This window comes from Phoxinus phoxinus, assembly GCF_949152265.1.
Source record: "Phoxinus phoxinus genome assembly, chromosome: 17".
Classification (NCBI taxonomy): Eukaryota; Metazoa; Chordata; class Actinopteri; order Cypriniformes; family Leuciscidae; genus Phoxinus; species Phoxinus phoxinus.
This window is the reverse complement of record NC_136892.1, coordinates 31,240,369-31,254,177: the sequence shown is the minus strand read 5'-3', so window position 1 is coordinate 31,254,177 and position 13,809 is coordinate 31,240,369. Positions and strand designations below refer to the sequence as shown.

The 13,809-nt window shown below is 37.2% G+C and overlaps 2 protein-coding genes across 3 annotated transcripts in view; both read left to right on the top strand.

Moving 5' to 3' along the window:
* Positions 1-13,809, top strand: part of LOC306984769 (uncharacterized protein) — a 41,984-nt gene that overhangs the window by 22,811 nt on the left and 5,364 nt on the right. Inside the window, exon 2 of one of the 2 annotated variants that reach the window (XM_079586459.1) lies at positions 11,579-11,698. In XM_079586459.1, the coding sequence (XP_079442585.1) occupies positions 11,641-11,698 (58 nt within the window). In that variant the 5' untranslated portion in view covers positions 11,579-11,640. Of the gene's footprint in view, positions 1-11,151; positions 11,699-13,809 lie in introns of those variants that run through there. The other variant, XM_079586460.1, reaches the window with a different exon arrangement.
* LOC306984762 (uncharacterized protein) lies at positions 6-11,094 on the top strand. The gene is made up of 3 exons (XM_079586433.1): positions 6-135; positions 9,010-9,129; positions 9,316-11,094. The coding sequence occupies exons 2-3, from the start codon at positions 9,072-9,074 to the stop codon at positions 10,434-10,436; spliced, it is 1,179 nt and encodes a 392-aa protein (XP_079442559.1). The 5' UTR covers positions 6-135; positions 9,010-9,071; the 3' UTR covers positions 10,437-11,094.

Genomic DNA, 13,809 nt, shown 5'->3' with positions numbered 1-13,809 from the left:
AGGCGCTCGAGCAACCGAAGCAACGACACACACCCGAGTCTAGGAGAAGAAGAGAAGTGAGCGAGGGAAGGGAACATAAACACGAGAAGTGGAACACAGCCGTTCATTCTGCTCTAAATCTGCTGTTTTCAGACAGTGAGTACATTCATTTTATCATTTAATAGGAGAAATCTAAATCCAAACGACTAAACGAGTCAGTTCATTTAGTGAATCACTCAGAAATGAATCGAAATGAACCGGCTGATGTTGTTCATACGCTCGTGGAACGGTTTTTACATTGCAATTTGTGAAGATTATGTTGTGTTTTAATTTTATAATGAAACCTGGCAAAAAATTTTTTATGAATATAACTCATATCTAATGTAAGAGCAACATAAATTAGCTATCTAAGGAGTTACATTTTTTTAAAACAGTTTGAGTATACTTTAAGGCAGGATTTGTTTTTATTTTTTAATGCTGGTTGAAAGTAAAGATTTTGTGATTTTTTTTTTTGTTTCATAAACAATAGGCCTACCAATTATTCGCATGTTTATGTGCCTGATAACCGATCTGCAGAACCAATATTTATTGTTTTATTTGTTTTTGACTATTAGCCTATATTTAGCCTACAGCAATGAACTGAACAAAGTTTTATTTAACACTTTTTAAATACTGTAATTTCTGCAATTTTACCCCCTCTTTACATACCAAACAAAACACGGTTTGGGTACCAGGTATTGAATATAGCATGTAAAATAATTCTTAATTTTTATTTTATTTTATTAAGAATAAAACACTCTAAACTGCCTGAATATAAAACATTACTGCTTTAGTGTATCTTAATAATCCCAGTTGCATCTTTTTACAGCAATAGCATATTAACAACAGGCAAAATAAATGTATAGCCTAAAGACTACGTGAGTTCATCTATATTTTTTAGCAACAAGATGAAACTACACAACAAGCGTTAATGTAACATTATCTAATTTGAGCATTAGGCTAATGGCTGTTATGTTAAACACAATTTATTAACAATGAATTGCCACGAGATCTCGCGAGACTAAAATGTGACAAGATTTCTCGTCAAGTGAAAAGGTGTCTGCCTCACAATGGAGGGTGAAATTAGCATAGACTATGCCACTGTTACTTTTTAATTTTTTAATTTAACAGGGACAATATACTAGGCATTTTTACACATAGACAACCTATAACGTGTACATAGGGCATATAGCTGTTAGGGGGGTAACAGTTATAAGACCCGAGACCAGATATGACGAAAGAAGACCAGGAGTCGTGAGGTTCAATCAAAAAGATAAAAATTTACTGAAGAATAGTTTGCAGTTTCATCGGTAGAGCGAGCGTCAAAGTCTCACGAGGAGGTCGCAAGCCAACTCTACCTTACACAAAATCATACACCAATTATACCATTTTGCAAGGGCAAGCATAGCATCATCATACATCTGATTGGCTGAGAGAACATAAAACCATAAACAATTTAACACATGTGAGCAGATAAAAGGTGCCTATCGCCATTAGTTAGGATAGCTGTCGCCAATCCTCAGATTTAGGTCAGCGTTGACCTCGCAGGTTAGAGGAGAGCGCCAGTATGGCTGAGCGTTGTGTCCCCAGTGCCTATGTAGAAAGTCAAACGCACACACACAGAACAACACCAAATAACATCACCAAGGCCAAAGAGTGCTTGAGCTCTGCATTATCAGTTAACCAAAACATAGCTCCTCAGGAAGGAAGGGAGAGAAATGGCATTGCTCTCTAGAGAAAATATACATGACAGAATACATTTAAAACACATGTAAAACACTGTATAGCTTGATCCTCTGTTCCAGAGAAAAGGAGCCACATGTCACCCTTGACCCCCGGAGAGTCGTGGGTGTCGTGAAGTACGTGCGAAACGTGTCCCTCGTGTTTAGGCCAGGACTGGAATGCAACATGTATCCAAGAGAAAAATATAATTTCACAAGCACAAAAGAATATAGAAATGATTATGTGATAATGCATATACTTGATTATTGATTATTATAAAAGTAATGTAAGCATTCAAAAGGATATGGAATGAAATATATATATAACTGACTGAAGAGACAAGGGATTTTGACCAACCCTTCATAGCGTAAAGCTAGTTTGCGGCCCGCAAACTATTTACATTACATACATTACAGTACCCACTGCAGCACCGTCTTCACTGACGTTTTGCTTTTTATTAATAAAACCTAAAAACCATTGTAAACGTCTACTCTGCTCATCCAGCACGAGTTGAAGGCGACAGTGCAGCAGGAATAACAGTTCAGTGATCGCGTGACGATGGCGGATGATTCGTTGCGCAACAGAACGTCTGATAAATGTTTTGGGGCGGTTCACACACAGAACGTGTTTTTCCATACCAATGCGCTACTTTTACGCCCGATCACGTCTTGCATCTTTTGCAATGTTGGTGACCAGACAGTTGAAAAAAAAGATACTATGGAAGTCAATGGGGTCCATCAACTGTCTGGTCACCAACATTCTTCAAAATATCTTCTTTTGTGTTCAACAGAAGAAAGAAACTCATACAGCTTTGAAACAACTTTTGGGTTGAACTATCCCTTTAATAAGACTAAGAAAAAACTGTTATTTATTTTTATTTTCAATTTGTGGAGAGGAGTTCAATTAGCAGGTCACACACAGCCTCAGTCAGAAGTTTAGGGCTGTAATCTCCCAGTCGATTGTTGGTCGATACGTTCTGGCTCGACCAAAATTCTGATTGGTCGATTTTTGGCCGCGTTCATTTCATCAGTTTTGCCGCGTTCATTTCATCAGTTTTGCCGCGTTCATTTAATCAATTTTGCCGCGTTCATTTAATCAATTTTGCCGCGTTCATTTCATCAGTTTTGCCGCGTTCATTTAATCAATTTTGCCGCGTTCATTTAATCAATTTTGCCGCGTTCATTTCATCAGTTTTGCCGCGTTCATTTCATCAGTTTTGCCGCGTTCATTTAATCAATTTTGCCGCGTTCATTTCATCAATTTTGCCGCGTTCATTTCATCAGTTTTGCCGCGTTCATTTCATCAATTTTGCCGCGTTCATTTCATCAGTTTTGCCGCGTTCATTTCATCAGTTTTGCCGCGTTCATTTAATCAATTTTGCCGCGTTCATTTCATCAATTTTGCCGCGTTCATTTCATCAGTTTTGCCGCGTTCATTTCATCAATTTTGCCGCGTTCATTTCATCAGTTTTGCCGCGTTCATTTCATCAGTTTTGCCGCGTTCATTTCATCAGTTTTGCCGTGTTCATTTCATCAGTTTTGCCGCGTTCATTTCATCAGTTTTGCCGCGTTCATTTCATCAGTTTTGCCGCGTTCATTTCATCAGTTTTGCCGCGTTCATTTCATCAGTTTTGCCGCGTTCATTTCATCAGTTTTGCCGCGTTCATTTCATCAGTTTTGCCGCGTTCATTTCATCAGTTTTGCCGCGTTCATTTCATCAGTTTTGCCGCGTTCATTTCATCAGTTTTGCCGCGTTCATTTCATCAGGTGGAAAGCACTAATTGCTAATGGGGGTGTTTTCAGAGCACCCCTGTTTCACAGGTAACAGTCTGTCTTCAGGACACCCCCCTTGTTTTCACTTCTTTTGGATTAGCCCAAACCACTGGAGAAGAGAGACAGATTGAAGAAAGTAGGCTACTAGAAGGTTTGCTGAATATTATTTATTTAATTGAGAACGTTTAATTCTTAGTCAGTCCTCCTCTACCATGTCAACAAAGACATCGGGAGTGTGGCAGCATTTTCTTAAAATAGAAAATGGGAAAAAAGGATTGGAGCCTAATGCGCAATGCGCTGTGCCACTGTTTGTAGTAGTTTTGAGCCTATGCTTTATTTTTCAGTTATGCACTTTTTAGTTTTTGCTCTTGATCTGGTTTGTGTAATAAATATTCTTTTTTATTAAAATGGACGTGCCTTTTGTGTTTAAGAGTAAAAGCTTTAAGTTAATAGTCTATTCGCGTCTCAGCCGGGAAGCTGAGCTCTATGTTCAGCCTCTGTGCGAGCTGCCCGGCTGAAATTATAGTGTCTGTCAGTTATTATAATACATATGACAAAAACAATTGTCTAAATTGTTGCATATTCCTCAAAAGTTCTTGTGATGATATCACTAGTTGACAACATACCGGTAGTACTATTTTCGGAAATCATAGGCTAAGATATTGCGCCGCTGTCAGAGCTGACAGACTCGTGTGTCAGACTCATTTCAGTGCAAAATAATTAGGTAAAAAACTATTTAATATACTGCAAATAGCCTACTATTTTTTTATGTTTATTTATAATTCATTTAGGCGGACAACAAGGCTACCAAGTACTGCACACAGTGCGCAGCTAATTAATTTTTTTAGTCGATTTTTAGTTCAAAATTTCAGGACTTCAGTCGACCAAGATTTTCTTTGGTTGATTACAGCCCTACAGATACAGAAGTTATGGAAGATCATAATTCATGTACAGTAAGGTCAATCATACTGGGGAGAAGCCAGTCAGTTGAGATTGTGGCAAAACCTTTTACAGTGCTAGTGTATTGTTGTCTTTTACTCAGGGCTCCAGACTAACTTTTCCACTGCAACTTTTCCAACTTTCTAAGTTGGTCGCACCAGCACATGATTTGGTCGCACCTTTTTTTTTTTTTTTTTGCTACAACATAGAATAATCAATGCATGCTGAGTCCATAGCAATCCATATGCATACAATCCATACTTGTCTCAATCTTTTCAATTTAATATGACTTATAGTCCATTAGGAATTCAGGAAATTTAGGAATTATGCACAGTTACTTCCTGGTTTTCAATAAGCCATCTCGAACATTTCCGGTGAACATTCTGTTCACTGTACATCCACACAAAACCATCAATTGGTTGACTTTTTAATGTTGTGTTTATATTTTAATGCCGTTATCTCACTTACCTAATTTGCCAATAAAGCAGTTTTATTGATTGTAAAGCTGGGTGATATGGCCCAAAAAAATGTATCACGATAATTGTTTTATATCAGTCGATATCGATAATTATCACGATAATTCTCTATCCATCTCTGCCATGTCATATGAGGACATGAATGAATGAATGGACATCATTAAAAGGCAGGGCATGTAATTTATTATGGATAAAATAGTTCAATATAAAATATTTAGATATTATAAATTGATTGATTGAGATTGAAAGATTATTCAACAAAATTTTAAAGTTTAATTACAATGTTTAAGTTCTATTTAATATCAGTTAGTTTGGGGCAAGGACACAGGTTGTGAATATCTAAAGAACATGCGCAGTTAATCAATCTTTCCATAAAGGCACTCTGACACAACACTGCCCATTGGTTGAACTAATCCTTTAAATTAAATGAATAATTAAATTTCCTTTATTTATTTTTTAAGAAAATTCAAAGTTTAGAATCAAATATCAAATCAAATCTATGCATATATCGAATAGAAATTTTATTAAAAATCGAGAATTGATTTTTAATCGAATTGTGACCCCATGAATCTTTTTGAATCGAATCGTGGGATTTCAAAAGATTCTCACCCCTAGTAAAATGCCTTGCTTGACGGTAGTGTTTAACAAGCAAGGTTGCTACATGTTTCCCAGGAATGATCACAGGATTGCATTCTTCCTTCTTAAGACCTGCCTTAGCAATGCTGAATACCTTTGTCATCCAGAATATATACACGCACATATACACATTATATTAATTCCACCAAATCAGCTTATCTTTGTAAAATGGCATAGCTTTTTAAATATCTGAGTACACTCTTAACATCAGACAATCAAGCATGATATTATAAGAATCAAGCACTATTTAATGATAAAACTAAAGTAATTTGAACTAAAACTTGTTAACCATGCATGAATGCATATTTGTCATTTTAACTGAACTTAGTACTGGTGGTGCTTAAGATATTGTTGGTCATTCAGTGTTTCTGTGAAGAAGAAAAAAAGATTATAGTAATAGATAATAGTAATTATTATTAAAAGATAATAATCCTACTACTAATAATGACAATATACAACATTAAGGATTGATGAGCTGCTGGGTTCATGAATGTTAAACACTTTGTCAGCGTTCGCTCGAACTGATTTGCTGAAATCAAAACGGGGATGAGCGCCAGCAATGAGTTTGCCTGTTGCGCATTAGTTTCTATTTACATTTCTGAAATGCATTTTCTGTAAAGCTGCTTTGAAACAATATGTATTGTGAAAAGTGCTATACAAATAAATTTGAATTGAATTGAATTAGTTGCGCCCACTACCGGAGAAGCTGGAATATCTTCTGCTTGTTCTTAAAAGCTGAATAATTCCAAGTGAACTCTGGTATTGTGAAAGGAAAATGCAACAAAGAATATCGTTTACATGTAGCTCGTCAATTCTGCATGGCATGTAAGACTCTCTCTCTCTTTCTTTGTATGTGTGTGAGAAATGCAACGACGAGTTGTCACACTTTCACACTAGAGTTTACGGTACGTCAAATACAGGTACGCTGAAGTGCTCAGTCAGTGTTCAGTGAGTGAAATATCTATGTTAAACTTATACTTAGTCTCTAACACACACTGGCAAGTAAAATCTAAGAATTTATTAGCCATTGGCTAATGATAGACATGACTTAGTTGTATATGCTAGTGATTCACTCGCATTGTAGAGGGTTGACTTAACTCTTCTGGATAGGCTACATTTTGAAAGCTATTTAGGATAATAATCCTGGCTTTTTCCAACTCCTCATTTGTGGGCCTGTTACCACAGAGATGCCATCCACTACATCTTGGCTCCTTTGTTGAATGGGAGAGTGACTGGGAGTTGTGGCTTAAACAAGCGATCAATGATTCGTTTGAAAAACAATTAGTTTGCTCAAGCTGGAGAAGTGTTCAAAACGTTCAGGAGTCAGGAACTGATTTGGTACTGCAGTTAGACATGAAATCACTTGGGGTCAGATTTCTGGATCTAAATCAAGATCAACAAGGTCATAGTTATCTAGTAAGAAGTTTGCTCATAGTTCTCTTGAGGCAAGTTTAAGGGTATAGAGTTCAAAATGAAAGTCTGGCCCTATAAGCCAAGTTGTGCTACTGAGATGATCAGCTGCTTGACATAGCTTAACTAGGAGTAGATGACTGAAGAATTTGTTGGATTCTGTTGTTCATATACACATACAAGCATTTTGTTCCATTATAAATCCATTCCACTATTTCTTTACCTGGGTCATTTGTCTTTACACCAGAGAAAGCGCAAGAAATCTCTGAGATCCTTTCTGACTAAAAAGCTTCTCGCTTGCACATTGCTAAAGCACTTACAGCTTCTGTTGCGAGATGTTCTTGAAACTGAAGTTTGGTGCCGTACTGTTCTTTTACTACTAAGCTGGGGCGACCACTTTCAAGGAGGTCTTAAAAACATCTATGTGAGCAGGTCGATGAGCACCCTCAGGCACTTTGTGTCTTTTGTCGACACTCCCCATGGAAGAGAGGGGTGGGGTTGAGATGAGCAGCTGCTCATTATAATTTAAAGAAACATGCACCGAAATGGGTCGCTGTGAACAGAGTTGTTTTTGAGGAGGTACAAATTATGTTGTTTTACACAACCATTGAGGAATTTTAACTTAAGTATGTTACAAACTTTAAATGAAGACCCTAAAGAATCATACCAACTTGTGGAAAATGGGCATCCGATGACTCCTTTAAAAGACTCTGATATACTGACACATGGTCTACTTCTGTCAAGGCTAATGCTAGAATTTCTGCTTCTATGTATCCCTTTCTTTCTCACCTAATTGTAACATAAAACACAGCGATAAAGAGCTCATAATGCTCACAAAACAAAATAAACCGATATTGAATTTCAAAGGGCTTTGATAGGCAAGATGAAGCTGGGTGTCTGTGACTACATGGAGCACCTTGCACAACTAAAGCACTGAAGAAATATAGCCTTTTCACCCTTAAAACTATAGGAAACTAGGAAAACTAAAAAATAAGTATCAAAATAGCTAAGTCCTTTAAACTAATGTTTAAAGTCCAGCACATAAAGAATCGTCTAACTTTAGCTATGTGAAATTGTTACAATAGAGACCTGCACAAAGAAGCGGACTGAATTAAAATGTAAATTCAGTCTCTGGCAGCAAGTGGTGCTTGGGAATAAAAAGTGGTTCCATTTTTTTGGTACCACAGATGTACCACTGTACATCTGCAAACACAGCAGATGTGCGTATAAACACCATTTTATACGAAGATAAGAGAAAAAGAAAATGTCACCGTAACTATTCTTAAGACTAATCAGAGATACATATACCTATCAGAGATAGATTCATATAAACCCCCAACCCAATTAAATATTTTTATTTTCCTATATTTCGAGAATCATGTACAGTGATCTTGCTGTGCCCGATTGCCGACTGTTTATTTGGAGCGCAAACCACCCATTTCCGATTCATGGCCAGTCGACCAATGCATTTCTGCATAAACGGGCGCACCGCAACAATTATTAATTTCGAACCACCTAGGATGGCTTCAGGGTGAGTAAATCACGGGTTAATTTTCATTTGTGGGTGAACTATCCCCTTAAGGGAGGCAAGTTATTTTATCTTCGAACACCTTTGTTTACTCATCTCCCCCCAAACGCAGTGCTTTAATGGCGGTATTGCACGCAATTCTCAAAACGCACACAAGATCGCACCATTTATGGTGTTAAAAAACCTATACCCGATTATGAGTAAATGCTTAAATAGAGAAAATATCAGTAAAACCGATAATCAATTGATCTCTTTTGAAGGGTGCGTGGCTTTGGAGATGTTCTGAAGGGAGGGTGGGATCTTATGCTTTCAAAGCTAGCTCGCTATTGCTAGCCTCTCTGAAAATTACCTTACCACCTTTAAAGATGGATAAATACAGAGTGATTGTAAGTGTGATGATCATCTGCTAAATGAGCAACAACGACCACAATTCACTCCTTCAGTTAGTGAAGCTCCCACAGCCGTTCATGAGAGTTTAAATGCTGGGAATATTCCCATCTTCCCACAGGAGAAGAAGCAGCAAGCAGGAGGAATTACTCCAAGAGAAACTACGGACATACTATTGTAAAGATGGAGATTAAGGAAGAACCCTGCAGAATAAAAGATGAAGATACAGAGCAACAAATAGGTTAGTGTTTTCCTTTGTAGTCTTTATTGACTGATGAGTAACATAGATGAAAACTGACATAAAATGCATCCAAAACTAGATGCTAACAGACTCAGTAGTTAATCAGATTTGTGCTAAATTGAGAATGACCTTTATTTCTGTGTCTCTCAACTGTCTTTTTTTAATTGAATTTAATATTGATTTTAGACCCGATGGAAGTGAATGAAGACAAACCTCATCATTTTACATATGAAGGTGGAGAACTGACATGTAAAAATGAAGACAAGCAACCTCTGTTTCAAAAACCTCATTTCAAAAATGAAGATGAAAATGTAGTCGTTTCAAAGACTGAAGAGAATTTCACTCAAAAACAAGCTGGAAAATCTGGAGTCAAAGGATCTTTCACCTGCTCTGAGTGTGGAAAGAGTTTCAAACGTAAATCAAACTTTCAGACACACATGAGAATTCACACTGGAGAAAAAACGTTCACATGCTCTCAGTGTGGAAAGAGTTTCTCACATAAATCAAATCTTAATGTGCACATGAGGATGCACACTGGAGACAGGCCTTATGCATGCTCTCAGTGTGTAAAGAGTTTCATATTTCAGTCACACCTTAACATACATATGAGAATTCACACTGGAGAAAAACCATTCACCTGCTCTGAGTGTGGAAACGGTTACAAACATGAAGCACACCTTAAGACACACATGATGATTCACACTGGTGAGAGGCCTTATACATGCACTCAGTGCGGAAGGAGTTTCATTCGCAAAGAGGACTTAATTGTGCACACTAGAGCTCACAATGGAGAAAAACCATTCACATGCCCTCAGTGTGAAAAGAGTTACACGACTAAATCAGAGCTTAACAGACACACGAGAATTCACACTGGAGAAAAACAGTTCACATGCACTCAATGTGGAAAGAGTAGCGGACAAAAATCAAACCATATAAGACACATGAGAATTCACACAGGAGAGAAGCCTTATACATGCACTCAGTGTGGAAAGCGTTTCGCATCCAAAAGCTCTCTCAAAGATCATGTGCACTTTCACTCTGGAGGGAAGTCGTTCAGCTGTGATCACTGTGATAAAACATTTGTTGTGGAATCAGGCTTTAGAAGACACCTTAAAATTCATACTGCTGTGAAGCCTCACGTTTGTTCTTTTTGTGGAAAGAGTTTTACACGATTGCAACACATGAAAGAGCATGAGAGTATTCATACTGGTGTGAGACCTTATTTGTGCTCTGACTGTGGGAAGACCTTCATTACATCAGGCGCATTAAAAAAACACCAGAGAATTCATACTGGAGAGAAACGGTAAAAAGTGTTTCACACAATTATCTCGTCTACAGACTCATAAGAAAAAACGTTGCCAGAAGTTGTCTGAGCAAATGTCATGTTCAGATCCATCACTTACAAATAATAGATTTACAAGTAAATAATTTGATATTCAGATTAATCAAAAGTTGGATAATTTGCTCAAATCAGTAGTGGATTTTGATTGTCAATGGGCACCTTTGGGGAAGGTCAAAATAGTTTAGAAAACTAGTTACCTTTAAACGATTTATGAAGGGATGTGTTTTGTTTCTTTGTGGAGTTTGTTCATTAATTGTGCAAATGAGGCATTTGTGTAAAAGTGACAACAATAGTCTATTAAATCATAATCCATATTTCAAACAACTTGTCTGTTTAGACATGATGCATTAAGATATTTTTGCTTTGAAATCTCTGCCCTTTTTGAAATCTCTTTGAAAATATGAGAAATAAGAATGTGAAACAAGAGAAAAAAAAATACCCTTAATCATCGGCTGTGCTAGTGTGTGCCAGGGCCAGTCGCATTTCCAGTCACTTCCGGGGCTTGATCAAGGCATAAGTCGCTAAGTTCGCATATGTTCTATATTTGTAGAAGTTATCATTCTTTCTAAATGTGATGTAAATATGTCCTGTAACTACCAAATAAACAGAAACAGACGAGACTGAAGAAGTAGCGAAGTGTGTCCTTTTTCTTTTATGAAATGGACCTAACGGTAATTTATTTCTGTGACTAATGTGCAATTTTGACATAAATTAATCCATTATGATCAATGTATCACTTTTTATTGTAAACCTGTGGTAAAACCTCGATGCTTGGGTTTTAAATATTCAAGTAAACAACAAAAATGCCAGCAAACGGTCATTTTTATCATGTTTGTTTTGCGATGCACGCTGTTTATGACAAACTATAACTCATGATAGAGAAACTCAAAAATCAGCCAGGAAAGTTGAAGTTAAAATTTTAATCATGAATAGTTTTTTAATGACTATTTGAGCAAACATTTACACTGAATAATTGCGAGTGATTGTAAGTGTGATGATGATCTGCTAAATGAGCAACAACGACCACAATTCACTCCTTCAGTCAGTGAAGCTCCCACAGCCGTTCATGAGAGTTTAAATGCTGGGAATATTCCCATCTTCCCACAGGAGAAGAAGAAGCAAGCAGGAGGAATTACTCCAGGAGAAACTACGGACATACTATTGTAAAGATGGAGATTAAGGAAGAACCCTGCAGAATAAAAGATGAAGATACAGAGGAACAAATAGGTTGGTGTTTTCCTTCTCTTTGATGACCGATGAGGAACATTAAGATGAAAACTAAAAAAACTACCTAGATAAATTATTGTTGTTCTCTTTTCTCCTGAGAATTTGATGTTTGTTTTAGACCCAATGGAGATGAACCGGTCACCTCCATTGGGTCAAACCCCCAATTTCCACCAACTACGGAACTGCTGCGGATCCGCTCCGGAACGGCGGCGGAGTCAATAGGTTTCCATTTAAAGTTAATGTGTGTATTTTCACTGTCTGCGGAATGGCTGCGTTCCGACTCCGTCCCAGTTCCGACGATCCACAGCCCTCCGGAGCAGATACGCAGAGCTTCTATTTTTGCTGGATGCCGCAGCCGTTCCGCAGCAACTTAGCACAGGGCAGATTATATTGCGCGATCATACATGAATCTCGTGGCTCCTCGTGACTGCAACAAATCCGTACCTGGTGAGTATTGCAGGACGGCGGAGCACGGAGCTGATCCGCAGCCGTTCCGCAGTTGGTGGAATTCCGGGGTTACATGGAGGTGTTCATGCACAGTTCCTGCAGACTGTCCAGCACAGCTAATTTCCAACCCTAATCAAACACACCTGAAGCAACCAATTAAGGTCTTCAGGAACACTTGCCTTTAATTTGTAAATGATCCTGAAGACCTTAATTGGTTGCTTCGGGTGTTTTTGATTAGGGTTGAAGATGAGCTGTGCAGGACAGTCGATCGGCAGGATTGGGCACCCCTACATCCTTGTCTTCTGTGTATCAGAATAATCCATTGTGTCGTCGCATTCATGATCAAACGTACAGCTGTATCCTGATGTGTCCTTATTTGCACATTTATTTCATTTGAAGAAGAAGTGCGCACACACGGAGCTGGTTCATGTTTAGAGAACTAGCGTATATGAAATATGTCCATAAAAAATTAAAACGTGCTTGCTCCAGTCCCTATATAAACGATATTATCGTTGTGAGCGCTGTTGAACGCATTGTGGCATTTAGGGCAGAAACCGCTCTCATGCGCGCACCTCTTCTGTTTGAATTCTCTACTGTAAAGTGATCTCCTGCGTAACACAGTGAAGTGATTTGATTGAATGAACTTATTCTCATGAACAGTGTTGGTCAAGTTACTTGAAAATAGTAATTAGTTACTGATTACTGATTACTTCTCCAAGAAAGTAATCCAGTTACTTTACTGATTACTTATTTTCAAAAGTAATTAGTTACTTTACTAGTTACTTTACTAGTTACTTAAAAACATGATGCACGACCTGAATATGCTATAAAAGCAGACCTTTCAGCCTAAAATTCTATTCTTTCTGCATATTCCATCATCTAAAATTGAATCAAATTAAACATTCTCTTTTTTAAAACTTGTTTAATTAGTTTCAATATTTTAACTTTATGCACATTGCATCAACCAAAACTGTAATTAAATGCAACAGTCTCAGACTTGAAGAAAAATGTTGAACATTTAACCAATTTCTGCAGTCCACCATATTTTAACGAAATACACAAAGTCCTTCTTCTGTTAACTTATATTTCTGCATATTCCAGCATATAAAATGCAAATATTTTTTTGTAAAATCCTCTATTCGATTAGATTCAAATAAAATACAGCAATAAACTAATTAAAATGAAAGTCTCTCATGACTGTATTCCAAATTATTAACAGTTACGTCTTTTAACATTAAAGAGCAGATTCGTTTTGTTTTTGTAAATCGTCAGACATGTTTTTACCATTTCATTGAGTTTTCCTTTGTAGAAAGCTTTTGTTTAAAGTGAATTTCGTTTTGTATAAATTGTATCTTAATTTTAATAAATATTGCATCAACCAATTGCATGTATTTAATAAATAAAAAGCAAATATAGCAGACAATATAATAACCGTGACATTGAGGCGGTAGCGCGCCGCGTTCACTTGCATTGCATTGTTAAAAGCCTTTCTTTAAAGTGAATTTCGTTTTGTATAAATTCAATTCTTTTTGTATCTTATTTTAATAAATGTTTCATCAACCATTTGCATGTATTTAACAAATACAAGGCAAATATAGCAGACAATAACCGTGACATGGAGGAGCCGGCGCGCCACGTTCACTTTCACTTTCATTGTTAACTAG